Source organism: Aulostomus chinensis, chromosome 10 (genome assembly GCF_037954235.1).
Source record: "Aulostomus chinensis isolate RoL2024-O1b breed Wild chromosome 10, RoL_Achi_v1.0, whole genome shotgun sequence".
NCBI lineage: Eukaryota > Metazoa > Chordata > Actinopteri > Syngnathiformes > Aulostomidae > Aulostomus > Aulostomus chinensis.
Window position 1 is genome coordinate 8,877,274 of NC_141329.1, and position 20,364 is coordinate 8,897,637.

Consider the following 20,364-nt stretch of genomic DNA (forward strand, 5'->3'; position numbering starts at 1 on the left):
GATATTTTGCATTTTTACTCTGGCAAGTGAACATTATATTATTAGTTTCACTGGATGAACTGTCCACTTATTACTCTGTGGATTAATAATACATTTGCCCCACATTTTAGTAAAGTATGATGACTCAAAAGATTAGATTTACAAGTAAATCTAGGAAGGATGGGTCCAGCACTCATAGGCTTCATGTAGCGAGTTTGGTTTTTGTTTTTTTTTACCTAAGTGCAGGGTTCAATCCTACTATGATGAAAAATAAGCAAGATGATCTTGCTTAATGTGTCTACTAATAATCCCTCTGTAAATGTGGGGTCCCTAATACGCCACAGTTAGTTACGCCCTCCCTCAGTAAGCTCATTTTCAGCTTTGGTTGGAAACTTGTGCCAAATACTCTGTTGATTACTCAGCACTCTCCAGCTTAGAGTCATGCATCCAGCTGAGAGTTTCTTCCTGCTTTAGAATAATAATAATAATAATAATAATAATAATAATAATAATAATAGAAATAATAAAAAGATACTAATTGCTCATACTCTCGGAGTGGAAAGAGTATCCCTTCCATTGGGTTTTCTGATTGCAATATATCTGAATTAGCCACACTGTGGTTCATCAAATGAGTTACGTCTGACATGGAGCTCCTTCTCATTTTGTATCACCGCCACTTTAATTGGAGATTGTATTATTCAGTTTATAAATGTCTTGGTGGGGTTGCTTTGATCTAGCTTTTAAAAAATTATTTAAAGTCCTGTTCTCCCTAAAACATTCAACCTTCCGCAGTACCACCACAGAGAGCAATAGTCCCCTTGCCACTAGCACTGGCAGCCCAATCAGGTTGCGCAGGTAGTCCAACTCTTCCACGATGGTACATTCACAAGGCTCACTGTGTTTCCGCCCATTAAATATAGAGAGCTTAGCAGGGCCATAGTACAGCAACATCCCACCAGTAGAAATGGTATCTGCTCCTTTGTGCAAGGAGGTGCAAGAGAACATTGCTAGAGTATCAAAAAAAAAGAGAGAAACTGTGAGGAATGTTGGGTTAATGATGGTCTGGGGAAGCATATCCTTGAAGGGTCCATGTGGTAGCCAGTGCTACCCTGTCAACTTTCTGTATTGGGATGAAATCCTCAAACCCATCATCAGTAAGCCCAAGGTCAATGCAGGGCAATGCCTGGCCTCATGTGCTCAGAGTATGTAAGCGGTTCTTTAAGGAAAAAAACACAGATGTCATAAATTCAATCAGCCTGTGATTTACAGTACATTTTTCACTTTGATTTGATTTATTTTTCTTTGATTGTTCTTAAATCATTTTATTCTCAAGGAATTGCTGAATGCACACCAGCATATATTTTCCACTTGAATGCTCTGCTCAGTGACATCCTATGTGTGGTTTAAGCGTTCCCCTAAGGCCCAGTGAGCAGGTTGTAGTTCCCCCTCTGGTGTGCATTACAGGAGGTCCCATGGAGAGAGTTGAGACGCAGTTAAACTGGACTTGAAATTCAAGTTGATTCATAGAGATTTACCTCAACTCATAATGAGTGTATTCATGTCTCTTACATCTTCAAAGTGAAAACAATTTCATTACGCTTGACGATTATTTTCAGAGTCCAGGTTTATTTTATTTTCTCACGGGTATATTCCATAGTTCCATCATAACTTCCATAACATTAAATCAGCCTAACAGTTACAAGACCAGAGAAAGAGAGATCAGACGATGAATAGTAACGACAAATAACATTTCGATCATCGACCAGTTGATAACACTGATCATGATCTTAGGAGAATAGTTGAACATCAACACCAAGAGGTGCTTAATTTTGAGGTATAAACGAAGAGATTAATACAGATTTCATATAAGCGACTCGAACCCTGTCAGTAAATTAACCTCACTTAGTCGGTGGCATAGAGCAGGAAGCCCGTGAAGGTGTTGTAGTGGCTGTCGTCATCACAGAGGAAACACCCAATGGGCAGATTGACAGCCACCTTGTCGCCCGCCGTCAGATGAAGGGCCACAACAATGGTTGCGCTGTCTTCTTGGTCTTGCATGTTTTTCTCTCTCGGGCCAGCCATCACTTGACCATTAACCTGCAGACTGGCGCAAGCTGCCAGGCTGTTGCCAGGAGAGCCTGCATCACTGTAAACGGTGAGGGCCAGGCTGTAGACTCCAGAGCGTGGAACAGTGAAGATCCCTGTGTCCACATTGTAGCTGTTTCCCAGGTTGATGAATACATGTTTGTAGTCAATGAGCCTGTCATCCCGAAAGGGGCCAAAGCAGCTCAGGACTTTGTTACTGGTCAGAGCAACAGAGAAGGCACTGCGGCTGGCTGGAAATGGAAAGAAACACATTTGCTACGAGTATCAAAAAAAAAAAAGACTGGCTTCTGTAACAGTTCTTGAAGTTTCTCTCACCTCTGATATTTACGAGGACGTTTTTTGTTTTCATTATCTCGTTCTCCATCGCACTGAGGCTCATGTTAAAGAACATCTTCATCCTGTGTATCTGTTGCTGCATCAAACAGCAGCCACACGACGCCTGGTCCATCGTACACACTGAATACACACACAAACAATTCAGACTGTTTCCACACATCTTCAATACATTATGAGAGAAAGGCTGTTTGGGTTATCTCTTACCATCTAATGGGAGTGGTTTGACACCTTCAGGAGAATCTTTGTCATCCCCCCCCCAGGAGTATTCAGCCTTGACTAACACAGCTTCCAGAAGACACATCAGTATGATAGCTAGGACAAGAAGAAGAGCACAGGTGCGTAATACTTAATCGAACAATCAACTATGAGTTCAAAGTATTTCACAATTAACACTCATAATTCCCTTTAAGCAACTTTCTGAAAATTTTTGGATCACTTACAATGCTGACAGTGTTACCCAAACGCAACAACCTGATTTAAAAGATTATTACACTGATGCTGCAGTCTAAGTTCTCAGTCCCCTCTACTGTCTAACGATATCCAAGCTCACCTCGCATGATGATGCTGGCGACAGATGAGGACTTAACAAGAGAGAAAGGTGTGATAGAATGATGCAGGGTCAAGAGTCACAGCCATATATACATTTCCCATCATGGTATTCTTATGACGCTGAAGTAGCTCCGCCCCTTTCCCCTGCTTTTGTCCACCCTGTATTCCTATATACCTTAACCCCTTTTCATGCTCATGGGCTTTGTCTTGCGGATGTAGGTCAGATATCAACATCTGAGGTGAAACGTCCATGTAGTTCAGTGTTCTCATCAATGTCCTTCCAAGTTTATGAGAATGTCACACTTTCATTGCAAAATTATTGTTTTCTTTGTAATAATGTCACATTTGTTGATAAATGTGTTTGATGTAGGTAAAATCGAATGCCTACATGGTGAGTGACATTGCAGTATCTCGTATAACACATTTTACGTGTGTCACAAAATGTCACAAATTCAAGTTAGGTTTTTTTTTTTGCTACCCAGAAGCTTTTGAGGATGTCATGTCATGTTCTTTATCTCTAAGGTTTTCAATCAGGGCAGGCCACTTGCTGTTGTAACCACATGTAAAATGAGAGTCTCATTGTCCTGCCATGAATAGTGTTGAATAACATGCGTTTACCAGCACAAAGCCATGCCGAATTCTTTGGAGAGTCATGAAAATGTTGCCTCTTTCAAAAGAACATCAATGATTTGGAGGGAGATGAAAAATAAATATTTCATTTCATGCAAATCATGAAGTTGATTTATGGAGAACATCTCAGGGATGTTGAGGGAAACGGGTGCAAAACAAAAAAGATCAATCAAGGTCAAATAGTTCTTTGTACGTGGGAATATGAGCGATGCTGCAGATAACTAGAGAATGGAGTGGAGGACAAGAAACGCCGGACTCGGGTGTTAACTTTGGTCACGTTAGAAGAGAGCTATACGGTAGAATCACAGAATGTGACACCAGCAGTGTGGCCATGTGACAATATGGTTTTAAAAAGTATCAATTCAAAGGCATGTACTCTCATACACTTTATTTTATTAAATACATTTTTAGAAACTTTCCATTGCTTTAATGCAGTTGGGTACAACAATCTATATCAATATCAAGACATGACAAATCCTTACATTTACTTCCTTATTTAAATGTTTCCCACTTCCAGGACGGGAAGCAGGAGATTTAACAAACCAACAGACTATCTGTTATATACACAACTCAATCCAGCTGGCAAATAGTAACTGTTGCCCCTACTCCTCCCCAGAACCTGAACCCCGGGTACAGCGGGCCAGTGAACTGAGTCTGGTGCCGGTGAATGAGGTAAGCTTGGTTGTTGGCAATGCGATAAAAGGCCAGAATCCCTTCTTGCTGGTCCAGATAGATTCCGATACGTTTAGACTTGGGTGAGCCCAGCAGTTTTTCTTGGCCATTGTGCCAGAAGGAGAAACCAGTCCCAGACCAGTATAAACTCCAGGACAAGGGATTATGGCCCAGACGGCTTTTGTCATCAGAACCCTTACGTTCCATCTCCTTGTAGGCCACTCCGAAAGTGATCTGCATTACAAGACAGGACAAAGTAGATTAGAGAGCAAGCAAATCTTGTTGGCTGCAAATACCAGTAACAGATGACACTAAAATTTAATCTTTAATTTAACAAAAAACATTTTTAAAAAAGATGCCGGTAATCTGAAGAGTCCACGAGTCAAGTTTTAAAGTTTTCATTTCAATCTTTCAGTACACTTGATGTCTGATGTATGGTGCATTCAAGAAAGCTCTTATTTCACCAAGGACCTCACCTTCTGGCCCGTCCACTCCACCTCCCAGTAATACGGGCTCCCTCCCAGTGGCTCCCTGCAGAGGAGCTGTCTCCAGAAGACAAAACGTTCTGGGTGGTCTGTTGGGTTCACGTTCTCAGCCCGCATTGTGGCCTTGTGACCTCCATCTGACAGCTGCACATGGCGATACGCTGTGTTGGGGTCCATTGTGGGTTCAAATCGAACTGAAGGGAGAGGATTAGTAGTGAAGACGCTGCTCTAGAGTGTTATTCACTTCATATTTATGGAGTTATGACGGACTCACATTTCAGTAATTCTTCTCTGGTCTTTGGTTCTGGATTCAAATGTCCCACTGATGCTACAGGAAGTGCTAAAAACATTAAAAGCTTTTAATCACTTTTGACCTTTGGCTTTAGGTCACATCTGATGTGGTCAACAGTGTGACTACCAGTCCTACTTGTCCTGCAGAGTGCAGTAATACTCATTATAGCATCAACACGGTTAAAAATCCCCAAATAAGAAGATACTGTATGGTAATTAGGACAAGGAGATGTTTAACACTATATTTACAGGTGGTTTGTCATGCATTGGTGTTTACCTTGAGGTTGAAGGGGAAGGAATGGCGGAGGAGGAGCTGAGGCTTAATGTCCAAAGAAATGGCAAGAGAAAGACATGTGGAAGTAAATAAATCTGAGACCACCACAAGACAAGTTCTGTAAGTTCCAGCTAGTCTTTACTGTCTCACCTTCGGCACAAGTTGGAAGTACTTGTGAAGATGTGGATGAAGCCTCTATAAGGAAAAAAGGGATGAAGGATTTTTTTTTTTCCATCTCAAGAGCAGTTATTTTAGAAACTACAAAGCTAGAGTGTGCATTTGCAAGGTCACTTACCTCGGGGTCGAGTTGGGGGCAACGGTGAATTGTGTTCCATCTCATTCACTACAGAAAATAAAAGAGTGAATAAACACAACTGAAGGTCTCTTTTTTTATTTCAACACAGACAAAACAAACTCCTTGTACACCGGGTACTTCTCTGTTACTGCACCTGTGTTTTGCGCATGGGCGGCCTGACGGTCATCAACTGCTGCCATGCCTGGTGCTGTTGCTGCATCATCGGGTGTTGAAGCCATAAGCTCATCGTTCACTGTAGAGAGATAGAGAGAGGGAACATTATGAATGTCTGGGGAGGAGAGGAGAGGAAAGAAATAAAAGAAAAACTGACCCAATGAAGTGATCTTGGTCAGACTGGCTTTACAAATGTTCTGGATGGACTCCTGTAGCTCTTTCATGGTTGAGCGGATGCAGGCTACAAGCGCTTCCTCTTTGCTCGGTATTGATCCTCTTGCAGCATCAGTCGGACGCAGCGGCTCCAGAGTGAAGTAATTCTTGAAAGATACAAAGTGTTTCATTAGAAAGATTGATTTTACACCTTATGTTTTTTTTGCCCGAGGGAATGTGATTGAAAGCAATATTCATTATTTGCCACAAACTGTTTACCTTTAAGAAGCAAATATGGTCCTTTATGTCCACCAGTCGGCCCAGCTCCTCGCTCTTCCAGTGCAGCTGCACCACCTCCTGCTCCAGTCGATGGACCTGACCCTCAATCTGACTGCCTAAAGTAATCTCATGGTTGCTGAGAAGGTCACCCACCTGGGTGCTGGTGAGATTCATGTTACTGACAAGCTCAGAAAATAAAGCAAGTCTCTCTTGCTGTAGAGCCTGAACCAAAGCCTGCAATGAGAGGGGCGGAGACAATTTAAGATGAGGTTATTGATCTAAAATTCTAACCATTCTAATTTTTTTTTTTTTTTTTTAAAAAAGGACTTTCAGCCAATCTGTCCGTGAGTCGGATTATTTCAACAAACGTTTATCTGACCGAGGGTCTGGGGTCAGGATGACTAACTGAAATTAAAGTATTATTCCAGGATACCTTTGATATTCAAGCGTTATCTGGCTGTCAGAAATCAAAGTGAGATATTAAAGTCAGGAGTAGGATGTCAAAGTGAGAACCAAAGAGAGAGATTAGTCAGAGGTTCTGTGACATCCATGGCCCTGCCCCTTAAAGAACAGGCAGCGCAGCAGTTATTGCAAAAACAGAGGCGCTAAAATGAGTGATTGTCAAAAATAGGAATACAAGCAAGATATCAGTGACTGAAAATTTGATACAAAAATTTATACACAGAGTTCTTTACCTTTTGTTGACAGGCAAGATGTGGAAAGTTCCTAAGTGTCTTCTCCATCTCCTGGACTCTACTCTGTATTTCTGCCTGCATCTGAATAAGTTCTTTCTACACACACAAAAACACACAAACACACACACACACACACACACACACACACACACACACACAAAATCAATTCGAAACCCTTAAAAAAATGGCAATACTTTTGGTTATATTGTGCATTACATACCTGTCTCTCTTTTCTCTCCTCTTCTGGTTTTAGCACACAATGCCCTTTGTGTCCATGCTGGCAACACACCTCACATACACACTCCTTGTCTTCACGGCAAAACAGGGCCAGCGGTTGGTTGTGTTGAGGGCAGAGTCTGGGGGCCACTGCAGAGAGCTGGGGGTACACACTGCCCTGTTGCGGCCCTGAATTTGGTAGGACCTCCAAGTAGACAGGCATGGAGGGTGGAGCAGGGGAGCTCTGCTTGAGGCTGTTGGTTCTCAATTTCTCCATAGCTTCCATGAGGACAGTGCTCTTGCCCAACGAGGGCCGAGGGTTGAAGACCTGCCTGCACTGGGGGCAGCTATATTGCCCCTTGCTTTCCTCCTTGTCCCAGTGGCTCTGAATACAAGCCAAGCAGTATGAGTGTCCACAAGATAGAGTGGCTGGGCTCTTCAGGGTGTCCAGGCATACTGAGCAGATGAAAGCCTCCTCCTCAGACCACATTGAGGCCATGTGTTAGGCAGGTGTGTAGTTTTCCAAGAAATCTTACCTGTATTTTTTGGAAAAAAAAAAAATCTCACCTCAAAAAAGCCAAGTACGGCACACTTGAAATGTCAGGTTGCATGAATCACATCCTCCTTAAAACCTGAAGCAACCTGGGCTCTGGGTGGGGCTGGCAAAACAGGTTCTGAGGAGTTTCTCCCTCTTAAGTCATAGGTACTGTATTTGCTAAACATTTTTGGCACAACAACTGAAATAATTGCAACTTTAGTAATAAACAAACAGTGACTTTAATTTATAGAATGTGGGGCTCCTTTGAGACAAACTGTTTGTGAAAACGGGCTATACAAATAAAATTGCCTTGCCTTGCCTTGCCTTTGTGAGGCTACTTTAAAAAAAATCATACAAACTGTTTGGAAGTAGCAAAGGAAACAAGCCTAGTTAACACTTGGTCAGAAGAGATCAGACTGGTTTTTCACCTGTGACGAGGTGAATGCGAATGGAAAAACCATGGGATTTCCCCAAAACCTTTATCTGTAAAGAATTCAAGTCACACTCTCCTTTGTTTATTTGTACCCCGTCGTCAAACTAAAGTCAGTGTAAAAGATATTTTTGTTGTTGCTATTTAATTCAGTAAAACATTTCAAAGCATTACTGCACAAATGTTGTTGTTTTTTTTACATTTTTCCTTCTAATGCTAGTACAATCATGAGTGAGTTGAGGAGTTTCTTAAGCAATCCGTTTTTTTCCTCCTTTAACTATATTGTTTAGTTTCCAGTAACTTGTGTTAGGTGTCTTCCCGGGCATTTAGTTACCAAAACTTACTGAGATATCAGTTTCTCTATCAATTTCTGGATATTAGCCGGAGATTATTATTTTTTAAATCAGATTCTACATTCACATCTTGAACTAAAAAACAAATTTCCAGAATAATAGTACTATATGTCACAGTTCATTTCTTCAATATCCAGACATAAAATATATTATGTTATAAAACGAATGTGAGATAATTGTTTCAAAATATATATATATATATATATATATATATATGTTTTTGTAGGTATTTGTGTGTGTGTTCGTGTTTTCATTCACAGCGCAATGTGACCGTGTCTCTGCTGTATATTCTTCAATCTATGTGTCAATAAAGTTGCATGTTAAAAAAAATCTGGTCTCCCGGCGTAGTAGCCGGCTAGCCGGGACAGAGGCTAGCAGCTGCGGATTCAAGGTGAGTTGTTTTCCGATTTAAGTTTGCAGTCTGCTTTTAAAGTTGGGTTATTTGAGTGTCTCTTTACTTGGTGTCGGAAATTTCAGGCCCGTATCATTCAGCATATTTTGAATTTTGGCAGCCAAATACGGTATGAGCTTTGTCTAAGTGTTATGCTAACGTGTTAGCCCGTTAGCGCATTACGTCCAACAGAGACGCCGAATTTCAGAGTCAAATACGCTCTCAAAAAACAGTGAGCCAGCTCACAAACCGAGAAGCCCAGAATCTGAACTACTAGAGAAACTGTATGTGGACTAATCACAAATCGTCAACGAGAGATGAACGTAACGTTGCAGTCTTACAGGGACAGTTGTTAAGTTTGATCTGAACTCTTATAATTGCGTATTATGACCTCACCTGATCCTGTTAAAACTTAGACGCAGTCACTCGTCTTCCGTTGCAAGAGAAGGTATGGGGGCTTGATTCCTGACGTCACAACATGTTGATCCACCATGATTGTAACTATTTGTTGGGTTTTGCTGTGATTACCTCACGATTGAAAGCATGGCTGTACCTGTCACGTATACTTTAGCTTTTACTTTTTCTGGCCACCAGCCAAAAGGCTTCTGAATGTTTATATTTGATCTGCTTATCTATTAAAATTGGCCTTTTTTCTGCTGGTAAGTGAAGCCAAGTGCCATTTTGTATATTTGACCACATCTGACAGGTGCTAAACCTGCTACCACACCGACTAAATTTTAAGGAACAGTTCACCCTAAAAACATAACTTTGTCATTATCTCCTTACTCTAAAACTGATGGTAGGTCAGATTACATTTTTAAATCCAGAAGACGCTGCTTGAGAGGCTCAGGAAGAGGTGCAGTGTTTTGTGGACTAAAAAACTATACTTGATCATTTATAGGCATGAGGGTGAGTAGGTAATGGCTGAATTGTAATTTGTGGGTGAGCTTCCCTTATCATGTAACCACATGTTGCTGTGGTTAGTTGAAAAGCCATTTTTACTGATGCTTTTTCCTCACTTTCCTTCACTCAAGATGTTTCGGGGTCCTCAAATCCTGACCTGGCCTTATCCCTTTAGGCCATTGCTGCTAACCGCTGTCTGTGAACACACTTGTGCTGGATGGCATGGTACAAGAGAACTGAAGGCAAGGACATGTGGATGGATTCATGAGAGAAAGAGGGGGTCCTCATTTCCCAGAGAGACTGTACCCTGTCCAGGACAGCACTTGAATTACTTAGATTGTGGTCGTCATCAGCTGAGAGAGGTCTCATTTAACAATCCAACATCCAAAGCCCATGTAAAGTCCAGACTGGCATCTAATCCTAAATGCACTCTAGTTGAAGATTTAGCAAAAACCCCCAAAGCCTTAAGCACTTACTGGGACTGTTTATCCAGCGCAGGTTGGAGGAGGCCATGGGGCATGTGCCAACCTTCACACGGTTTCATAAATAAGACTCAATGTAGTGAGCAGCACTTTGTAAGATCTGCTGTGTTGAGAGGCTTCAACAGTAGACCACAATCCTACAACCTGACTTCTTGCCAGAGCAGAGCAGTTCATCAGGCTGCTCCGCATGTTGCAGACGCCTGGAGAGACTGTCTATCTCTGGAGAATGAAAACAGATGTCGTCACAGCCTGGAGCCTAACTTGAAACTTTATGATGGGAGTAAAGGGGACAGTTGGATCCAGGGAAAGAAACAGGCGAAATGGGCTTCCGTCCTGGTGTGTCTTTGCTGTGTTGGTGGGGAGCCAGCATTTCTCTTCACCCTGCGTTCCAGCACACTGAAGGGCAGGCACAAAGGCGATGTCAGGTTAGCAGCAGTCTGCAAACACACTAGATTATGTAAAATCTTAAGCAGTCATGTATTTGTGCTCATTTCAACCTATATTTAGCTTTGCAGGAGGAAAGAGTGACCCATCAGACAAGGACGTGGTGGCTACTGCGCTGAGGGAAGCCAGGGAGGAGCTTGGAATTAATGTGGCAACAGAAAGGGTCTGGGGTGTCATGAAGCCCCTCAGGGATAGGGTGAGTACCCACCCTGACTGTTTTTCAGAGCAAATATTCAGACAGTGGTCCTCCTGGAACAACAGGACAGTCTGTTTTAAAGTGAAGTGGACGTTACCGTTAAGAGTCACTAACATCTGAGCTAATCAAGACACATAATGTGATGACAGAGTCACCACCAGCTGGAGTAGCACTGATTCAGACCAAAGCTAACTGACAAGAGATGTGATTCCTCCGAAATCTTTCGTGTCTCTTCAGTCAGGGATGGTGGTTGCCCCTGTGCTGGCGAACGTGGGCCATCTTGAGGAGCTGTCCTTCAAACCGAACCCTGGAGAGGTGCGCTCCTGCTGCATTTTATATCTACTCCCAATGCCCAGATTTCTACTCGTGTAAATTGCCAGAGGCTGTAGTACAGTCAAGATTTCTGTGTAGCGGTGGTCATTCCTGGCTGTACTCTGCCGATGGAAATGATGGTTGTAACATTCATAGACCAAATCATCGTCTGAGTTGACTCGGTGTCTCAGATTGCTAAACCATCCTTTCTGTCAACCAGCATAAAATTGCAGATAAACAAGCCTCTTTCCAAGTTGACCTGTATTAAGAACAATCCCATATTAAGAACAACATGCTCCGTCTCTGTCTTTGTACTTCAGGTGGAGGAGATTTTCACCCTGTCTTTGTCCCATTTATGCAACCCTCAAAACCGTGGATACACACATTTCCGCACAGGCGACAAATATGGATACACACTCCCGGTGTTCTGTAACGGTAAGCATCGGGTGTGGGGCCTGACAGCTGTCGCCCTAGACCAGACCCTGAAACTTATCGTCTCATCATAGCGCCAATGCGGCTGCTGCCTCAGTGACAACTCTTCTACATTACACACCTGTCATGCAACTTAAAGATTTGATCAACAAGTGTCCAGCAAAAAAACCCATGTCAAGAACAAAAGAATATTTAAATAGATTTTTATGAACGCATCCTTACGTTCTTACCGTGAGGACAAGCCTGTGTCCACTCATGCACTTTCTGAGCCTTGATATCAACTGAATCAGCCGGGTCGTAGATAATGTGAGAGCACAGATATTTGGTCTTGATTTGTCAAACACAGGAATGGTGATTCTACTTGAACATATCAATACGACAAATCCTGCTTTAATTCAGCTTCAGGTCTTCTGTTGCAACAGTTATCAGCCAAGTGGACTCTTTTAAGTTAAATCCAGTTATTGAGCTGTACAAGTCAACTGTGAGCCTTGAGTATGTTACATTCTTGTTATGGTGGTTCACTGAAGTAAGATTATAACAGAAGTCATTATTTCAGGTATGATTTCAATTTCTACCTATATTGTATTTTTTATCTCTTGTAAGATCAAATCTACATTCAAACACTGAAATGATAAGAACACACCATGAAGAACGATGCAATAAAGATTGTTTTCAGAGATTTCCTGGCTGTACTTGTTCTTCACAGAAGAGATCTGTTTTACATGATGGATATCAAAGCAATAAATAGTGCAAAAACACAAATCACAGGGCAGCAAGTTAATTCCTCATCTGTTTCATTTGTCTTCGTTGGTGTCCACATCAGATTAAAATGGCATCTTCTTAAAGTGACCAGAAATGGGAAATGCTGAAGTATAAATACTTATTAGAGTTATCAGATATCTGTTCTTTAGTAGTACTTTTACCCCATTTCATCTTCACACAAATATCTTCTATCATTTTCAAAACAGGCTCTTTTTTATTGTAATGCATTTGAGCAGATTGTTTTTGTGTTTTGGGTCACTTAGCATTTTGCCAAAACCACAGCTGATTGGAACCAAAACAGATTGGATATCACCATTTTTTTTTTTTTTTTGTCATTGTGGCAGAAAGGTTTAATGGTCCTCAGATCACATTTTATCACACTATATGCCAAAATATCAAAATTGACCGTAACCATGTTAAACAAAAATTCACAGTCTTCACAGTAACTCATCAGTTCTCAAGATGTTTTTGACCAAACTAGAGATGGATCTGGTCAAAGTACTAGCAGGAGTGTATGGTCACCTGTTGGTGCAATGACTGATCTGCCCCAAAATGTAATGGCCCCTTCCCTGGCCTGTGCTCCACCCCTCCAGCAGATTTAGTGAAAATGAGGCTTATAGTATTTACATAATCCTGCTGACAGGCAAATTCAGCTTAAACATTTCTGCCTTGGCATAGGAAACAGTGCCACCATGCCTTAAACACATTGCAATCTGTGTGCTGGGGTTGAAGTCTTGTGTCAGCATGTTCACTACTACCCAACTGCTGCTAGAAAACTAGCCTGAGTCTGAGTGTCAGCAGTCTTTCGTGAAACAGGCCGAGTTTGAAAACGTCTAATTATCCAACGTCAAGGCAGTGAACACTCCATGGGATCCTGAGAGTCGGGCAGGAGGTGGCAGTTGAAGGGCCAGCTGAAGGAGAAGAGATCCAGGGCCTGGCTGCATTGCTGCTCTGCTGAGGAGCAGACAGAGCGGCAGGGCTGGATGATGCCGCCCTGAGGGCTGCACTGGGGCAGGAACATCCCACACACCAGCCTCCGCAGGGGCTCGAAGCAGGCCAGCTCCATCAATACCTTAGATGATGCAAAGTAGGAAAAGATATAGAATTCTGCCAGGGACCACTGCATTTCCTGCCCTTGCCTAACCATTGGGTGATATGTAAATGAGAGTGTACAATCTCCAGAAACTGATTGGTCCAGCCACCACCCAACTGCAACTCAGCTCCGCCCCTGATTGCTCTCAAGTCTGCTGCTCCTCATGTGATGACGACCAGCTGCATCACTGCAGTGGCTTGTGATGAAGTGCAATGTGAGCAGCTAACCTAGCCACATACTACTATGTTATAGTCACTTTGAAATGTTTGTTTCAGTGTGGTACATGCAGCTTTGTGAGTTTTATTTTATTTGTGTGTGTGTGTGTGTGTTTTAAGTACAGTTCGGAGCAGGGCAGGTTATGACACGTGTAGCAATTACCACTGACATCCCTTTACAGCTTGTTTGCTCCCACATCTTCTTTGTCCCCTATGAATTAGTTTCATCAGGTTCGTGATGTCAACCTTAGTGTGCTGTTTTGTTCTGTGTTTGGTCAGTTTTAGAGGAGTTTTTTTTATTAATTGATTAAATCCTTAATTTAGATAGTTAAATTAGCTTGTGTGTTGTTATAATTGGCTCTTAGAGTTGGCCTCTTTTGCCCTGAGCTATGTCAACAAATCATTTAGACATGGTTAATTTCACTACAACCTTTCCATCCTGGTTGTTTTTGTTATGTTCCGTACCTGACCAAACTCTGGTCATAACACTGTTAAAGGCGGTAAAGCTCTGTGTGTGTGTGTGTGTTTTCCACCAATTTTGAAAAATAATAATCCATAAAGTTGAGGGGTGATGAAGGTGTCTTTTACCCGATATTGTCGGAGGAGTGTAGCAGCTTCCCTCTGATCAGCGATGGACAGCCAGATGTTGGGGAAGGAGGTGAGGTTGTAGCTAAGACCCTGACACATCTCCACCTCTATGAGCTCACATGATGAAGCTGGTGGAGGAGGAAGAAAGTCATTACTGCCTTTAACTCACATAAATTTAATATGAGGACCACAACTTCCTGTCTGATTCAAAAAAGGAATTTAATACATTATCAAAAGTCAACGCCTGTAGTTACTAAATGTCAACCTTGCTGAATGAATATTTCTGATAGGGTTTGCGTTTTACTTTTATGAGTGACTTTAACGGCACAAAACTTCCCCAGTGGCCTCAGGAACACAATGGTCAGTGTCTGTGACAGTGAGGCCCCTCTGATCAGAGATAACATGGACTCACTAAAGGGAGGGTAGGTGGAGTTGCCGCAGCCCTGTTCATCTGCACCATCAGAGCAGTCGTTCCACCCGTCACACAACCACTGCGTCTGAAGACACTCTCCGGTACTGCAGGCAAAATGGCTGGGATCACACGTCCCTTTTAACAAACAAAATAAAAAAAACCTGACTGTTGAAGAAAAACTTCTGATGTATTAAAAATAAAAGCAGCTGGAGAGATGGTCAAAAATTGACTTTAAGGAAGATCAGAGTGCAAAGAGAAGGGCATTATTGAAGTAAAATTAATTGTTTAATGAAAACTACTTCATAAACAACTGTTTTAAGTATTTTTTTCCCCTTTTACTAGTGCTGATACTCACAAATAGGTTTCTTGGGCTGACAAAGACATTTTTCCTCTTTAGCATCACTTCTTTGGGACTCCAGAATTCAGAAAGAGCCAGCCACTTGTATGTAACATGAAACTAATGGCTATCAACAGCAAAACTATCCAAAAAGATGTGGATTATACCAGATGATGAATTTGAGAGTTATAAACCAGCATTTTTGAAAGCTAAATCCGTGACTTGCTCTTTCTGCATTCTATAGTAACAAAGAGGTCATGCAAGAAGGAAAAAAACATCTTCATGAGCTCAAGACACATTTTCAAGTAATTGAAAGGCAAAATGATTTTAATGGAAGAAATATTGCTTCGATGAATTAAACAACTCACTATCCAGCAGGGACACAGCCTGGTACGTGGCGTTGAACCCGCTGTCGGCCACTCCCTCATCTGCCACGAACATAACAGTCATGTGGGGACCAGAGGAGGTCAGGTCTGGTGGGAAGGTGGTGCCACAAAACCTTAGACAACAGCAACGAAAACAAAAGCTGTTTCAGAACATTCTGATTATGTAATTCCCATAAAGGAAGATGGTGTAGAATGTATGTTGAAGCTACAGTTACAGTCCAGCAGGCAGCTGAAGATGTCACTGACGTACAATGATGGACCACCAATGAGTCTCACCTTCCCAGAACTCTTCCAGCTCCTGCATCGCCGCCGTCGTGCACCTCCACAAAGTCAAACTCGCACACATCCTGAGTCTCCAGACTGAAGTTTCTGAAGCTCAGCGTGACGACATGACCCTCCTCGACAGATATGTGCCACACACACATCTGATGGGAATGCAGGATTAACAAAAATACATGCAACACATCTATCCGTCCTGCCAGTTAGAAGAATGTTTAGCAGGCTGTGAGTGTACCTGCTGGTGAGGATATGGCCTGGGGTGGTTCGGGCTTGACAAATAACCATATGATCCATTTTTCTGCCCACCACATTCTGAGGGAAAACACAGGACTGACCATGAGTTCAATCACCCAGAGCTTTATTTATTTATTCATTTTGTAAGTGTGCGTCATGCTCTCACCCTTGTGTTTATGGCTGCAGTTGGCTTCGTCAGTTTGGTCATGGCAGTTTGGATGTCCGTCACACACAGAAACAGGCAGCAGACAGTGGCCACTGTCACACATGAACTCTTCTCTGGAGCAGCTCTCTTAGGAGAACACACAAAATGCTCATTTTTGCAGAAAAGGCAAAAGCTTAAGAACTTGATGATGGGGAAAAATGAAGGGAAAAGCTGAATAAATGAGTAAAAGATGTCACCAAGGGGTTAATGAATGGTTTGAGTATGATGGTGATGTGAATCCAAGAATCCCTTTGGAAGGCATTTTATTAGGTGTTCCTTTAATTTGTCACCAGCCTGTATGTATTATACAAACACACACACACACGCACACACACAAAAACTCTGTTTTGCTACTGACTGTGTCCAGGCATTATGGCCCTGTACTGTGCTGTGAAGCCGCTGCCTGCGATGCTGGCGTCAGAGCGGAAGGTGACCCACACTGTGCTGCTGTTGGTGTTGGCTGTGGGCGGAGCTACTTTACCACAGACCCTACACAGGAAAAAAAAAAAAAAAAAAGAGAACATACAGAACATCTTAATGGACTAGACCTCATATTACAGCCTGAACTTTGCACTGCAAATTCCGATATGGATTTGTTAGCAATTCTTACGTAATCTTTTTTAGGATTTCATGAATCGTGTTCCTACACTTTCCAAGAACGTGAGTAAGCAGAAAGGTCAAAGTATTCTCATGCAAATAGAACTTTGCTGGAGGCCCTAAGCACCGGCAATCATGCACAGATCTCTAGTGCCACCTAACAACAGTTGCTTACATGACAGTGACGTGTCGAAGTTTTACCATAATCAGATCACTTCAAACAAGTTTTTCTGAGGGTTTTTGTCACTGATATAATTACTCATACTTGGCTTTGCTCAAATACAGCAAAAGTTCCAGGTCTTACAATAAAAACAGAACAGTTTGAAGCAGCTCCTTAAACAATTTAAAGGCAACTATGTGGAAGCAAGTGTAGTAACCATGGAGATGAGCAACCAACCTGGTGACCACTGTGTTCTGTTCTACGTGCTCCTGCACCTCCAGCCAATCAAAAAGACAAGGAGAAGGACCCTCCACATTCAAGGAGGACACACGGATCTGGATCAAGTAAGGGGGAGGGACACGGATAATCCACACACACAGAGAGTTGGGAGGGTAGGAACCTGGGTGGTTAGGAGAACTGAAACTGCCCTCTGTGTCAGTCAAAACTCCTCCACAACCTGAGAGAGAGAGAGAATAATGTCTTCTCTGAGTCACATGAGAAGAAGAAGTGAAGGAGGTGTTGAGCTGGAATGTCCTACGTGTGTCAGGCGGGGGGATCCTGGCAGGTTGGGGTGCCGCAGTACTGTCCCATGGGCTTCTGTTGGCAGGGGTTGTGATTATGGCCCGGGATGTTCCATCTCCTCCAGTCAGCAGGTCTGATGGTGTGGTGGCCAACACTGTCTCCTCAACCACCTGACCTTTGATCTCTGCAATAAGAGAACACAGTGAAACAAGACAGAAAACACTTACTCTACTTAGCAGTGTTTTTGTTGTCCTAACTTTGTGTCAAAGCTTGCATCAGAGCAGATATGTTTGGGATCTGTGACTCACGTGTGAGGATTAGGATCAGCGCCAGTCCCACAGCTGCTAGCAGGAGTAACACAGCAACGGAGACCACCACCTTCCCCCAGTCACAACCTGGACCCCGCAGCCGCTTGACACACACCCCGAACACTCCCCAGCTTAAGCCTGAACAATTGACACACACACACACACACACACACACACAGTTTAACATTCATTTCTTTGTGTAACCGTTTGGCATTGACATTGCATCTTACACCCCTGAATGGGATAAAAAAATATATTGTAACCTTTGTGTGTTAATGTTTATTTTACTGTTGTCCTGCATATTTATATTGTCTTACTTTATGGTAATAATAAAGTTGAAGTAAGGTTTAACTTTATTCTAATTTAAAGTGATCTAATGCATTACATCACTCATCAAAACTGTTATTCGACTTGTTTTGAAAACAGAGGGAAGATACAGGTTCATTAAATTGAGACAGTAATGTGGTTACTATGATACATACACACAGACGTGGTTTCATTACTTCAGGGGACTTTATATTGACCTGAATGTAACTACCCAGACGACCCCAAGTACCTGTAATCACAATTAGCCTGGCCTTACCTTAACCTTTTAAATGGGCAACTACAATGTGACTGTGTTTATAAATTTCTGTTGCCACAACAAATACCTCACACACACACATACACACACACACACACATGGAACAAGTGAGTGAGTGTCTGACTCACCACCAGCAGCAGCAGGTTTGATTGGTTCAGGGGTGGATGAGGAGGTTCGGAAACCCTCCACCTTCTCCTCTCGCTCCCCCTCCAACTCAAAGGCAGGATTGCAGAACACATTCTGAGTAAAGTGAAACAGAGGATGTGAAAAAAGTTAAAACAAGACAATGATTTTTTTTTTTACAGATTTAAAATTACATTCTTCCTCTTTTATATAGGATTATGTACAGTCAAGGTCACTGTTGCGGAGGTGATTGCTGATGCAGCCTGTCTTTGTCTGGTATGACCGGTGGTTTGTTGTTGCAACAATACACATTAGTAACTCTGTCTGCTGACTTATGTTTCTATTTATGGGCCCATTCTACTTGTTCTCGCAAGCACTGCTTGTGGCCAGAGAGGCTGCTGATCAGCAAAGAATCCTCCTCTTTTGAAAATGGAATTTTATGCAAATAGAACTCGCAAAGCAGGGTGACAGGTACATGAAGATCAAATTCCTATTGTTAAAGCTAAAATCAGGGCCTAACTCATCATCATCATCATCAAGAGCGGGAAACTTCCAACCTTAAACTGCTTTTCAAACACTGAAACACTGCTGAGTGTCTCCTCACCATCCTCGCTCACCTTATAAATGTCTGAGGAGTCAGTGTAAACGGCTACTTGGCTGAGGTCAGACATCTTTAGTTTCTCCGCTCCTTTGGAAACTAGAGAGACTCCCGTCAGTGCTGCTCTTCTCAGTGACGTTACGATAAATGCATAACTATAGTGACATCCTGATGACGACAATTTGTCTGTGAGAAAATGTAAAAGCAGAGGAGGGATGCATTGTTTCCTTTTTTTTCTTCAAATTTAAACCTCTGGTGAAGCGAAGAAAGCTCAAGCCACTCCACAGTCCTCGCTTGGGCTTCCATCAACAAATAATCCTGATGAAAATATAAAAATGAGAGAAAGAAAAGACATTAAATTTCAGCTCCAAAATATCCTCATGCGCTACTTTTTCTTGCCTTTTCATTTAGATTTGCAGCACTGACCTGTATTCCTCATGCTTTTTGGGGTGTGTGTGAAAGAGTTGTGTCTGAAGTGTTTAAGAAACTCCTTCACAGAGTTGAGCAAAGCCGAGTCAGCTGAGAGGACTGAGCCCTGACGAGGGGGAGGGAGGTGATGGTGGAGGGGGTTCAGGGGTGTGAAGGGAGAGGTGGGAATGACGGTCCCTGTTAAAACCCGATAATCTTTTTTAATGATCTTTTAAGCTGCTGGAATGCTTCATTCATGTGCAGGATTGCAAACTCTGAGTTTCTGATCATAATAATGCATCACAAAGGATGATCAAGCTTTTGGGTTGGAATTCAAGCGTGTGATTCAAAATTGCGGTATTTGTACATGTCCAGATACATTTTTATTTACAATAAAATACTGGACAGTGAACAAAGATCAAATTTGAAGCAATTCCTTGAGTCTTCTGAAGCTAACGGCGGAAAACATAATGTGTCTGGATTACAGCTTTAATCCATAAAGATATAGAGGAACTGTATGGTGTTTAAAGCCCGTTTCCTATTTAATTGATGTGTTAGTTAGGGACTTCAAGCCAAATCAGTAGGCTTAATAACCTAATTCAACACCCCCAGCCATGCTGTAGATGCCAGAACATGGCTATTGCCTGGAGGTGGTTGCAGGAGGATCTTAATCACAATCCTTGACAAGTAGCAGCTGTTGCTACTTTGCAAACAGTTCCAACAGTACTAAGAATCACTTAAAAGCAGCTCTGACTCTGAAAAGTAGCCCCCTGGCGAACAAATCTGCTGCTGTTTCCTGGAAATCAGCTACTTGATTCCACCAGGATGGTGTAAATTATGCTACATCTTGTTACAAATTTGTTAAAGACCTTCGACTGACAAATTGTTCTAGATTTCTTGTCTCCTAGTTTGAACATCAGTCGCATTCAATCGGGAAAA

The 20,364-nt window shown here is 42.3% G+C and overlaps 4 protein-coding genes across 8 annotated transcripts; 1 reads left to right on the top strand and 3 right to left on the bottom strand.

Moving 5' to 3' along the window:
- Window positions 1-1,722: 1,722 nt before the first annotated feature.
- On the bottom strand, window positions 1,723-2,665 carry LOC147254305 (complement C1q-like protein 4). Its single transcript, XM_086215953.1, has 2 exons — window positions 2,401-2,665; window positions 1,723-2,315 (listed from the first exon to the last, which is right to left on the bottom strand). The coding sequence occupies exons 1-2, from the start codon at window positions 2,579-2,581 to the stop codon at window positions 1,882-1,884; spliced, it is 615 nt and encodes a 204-aa protein (XP_086072079.1). The 5' UTR covers window positions 2,582-2,665; the 3' UTR covers window positions 1,723-1,881.
- A 1,308-nt stretch (window positions 2,666-3,973) lies between these two features.
- On the bottom strand, window positions 3,974-9,563 carry ftr86 (finTRIM family, member 86). Its single transcript, XM_086215918.1, has 12 exons — window positions 9,243-9,563; window positions 7,139-7,670; window positions 6,919-7,014; window positions 6,224-6,457; window positions 5,949-6,111; window positions 5,772-5,870; window positions 5,618-5,665; window positions 5,473-5,517; window positions 5,326-5,367; window positions 5,032-5,097; window positions 4,749-4,951; window positions 3,974-4,506 (listed from the first exon to the last, which is right to left on the bottom strand). The coding sequence occupies exons 2-12, from the start codon at window positions 7,631-7,633 to the stop codon at window positions 4,171-4,173; spliced, it is 1,827 nt and encodes a 608-aa protein (XP_086072044.1). The 5' UTR covers window positions 7,634-7,670; window positions 9,243-9,563; the 3' UTR covers window positions 3,974-4,170.
- Window positions 8,705-12,290, top strand: nudt8 (nudix hydrolase 8). 4 transcript variants are annotated; one of them, XM_086215927.1, is made up of 5 exons: window positions 8,705-8,846; window positions 9,881-10,656; window positions 10,739-10,871; window positions 11,109-11,186; window positions 11,504-12,290. In XM_086215927.1, the coding sequence occupies exons 2-5, from the start codon at window positions 9,881-9,883 to the stop codon at window positions 11,687-11,689; spliced, it is 1,173 nt and encodes a 390-aa protein (XP_086072053.1). In that variant the 5' UTR covers window positions 8,705-8,846; the 3' UTR covers window positions 11,690-12,290. The 4 variants fall into 4 exon arrangements, with proteins under 4 accessions (XP_086072053.1, XP_086072056.1, XP_086072054.1 ...); XM_086215930.1 differs by having other exon boundaries at window positions 8,797-8,846; window positions 10,428-10,656; XM_086215928.1 differs by lacking the exon at window positions 8,705-8,846 and adding an exon at window positions 8,967-9,505.
- Window positions 11,836-19,530, bottom strand: mfrp (membrane frizzled-related protein). 2 transcript variants are annotated; one of them, XM_086215922.1, is made up of 15 exons: window positions 19,444-19,513; window positions 19,268-19,335; window positions 19,037-19,185; window positions 18,425-18,536; window positions 17,714-17,851; window positions 17,422-17,589; window positions 17,121-17,340; window positions 16,485-16,615; window positions 16,088-16,213; window positions 15,923-15,999; window positions 15,685-15,833; window positions 15,391-15,521; window positions 14,686-14,820; window positions 14,274-14,401; window positions 11,836-13,449 (listed from the first exon to the last, which is right to left on the bottom strand). In XM_086215922.1, the coding sequence occupies exons 3-15, from the start codon at window positions 19,088-19,090 to the stop codon at window positions 13,225-13,227; spliced, it is 1,794 nt and encodes a 597-aa protein (XP_086072048.1). In that variant the 5' UTR covers window positions 19,091-19,185; window positions 19,268-19,335; window positions 19,444-19,513; the 3' UTR covers window positions 11,836-13,224. The 2 variants fall into 2 exon arrangements, with proteins under 2 accessions (XP_086072048.1, XP_086072047.1); XM_086215921.1 differs by having other exon boundaries at window positions 19,037-19,335; window positions 19,444-19,530.
- Between the last annotated feature and the right edge of the window lie 834 nt (window positions 19,531-20,364).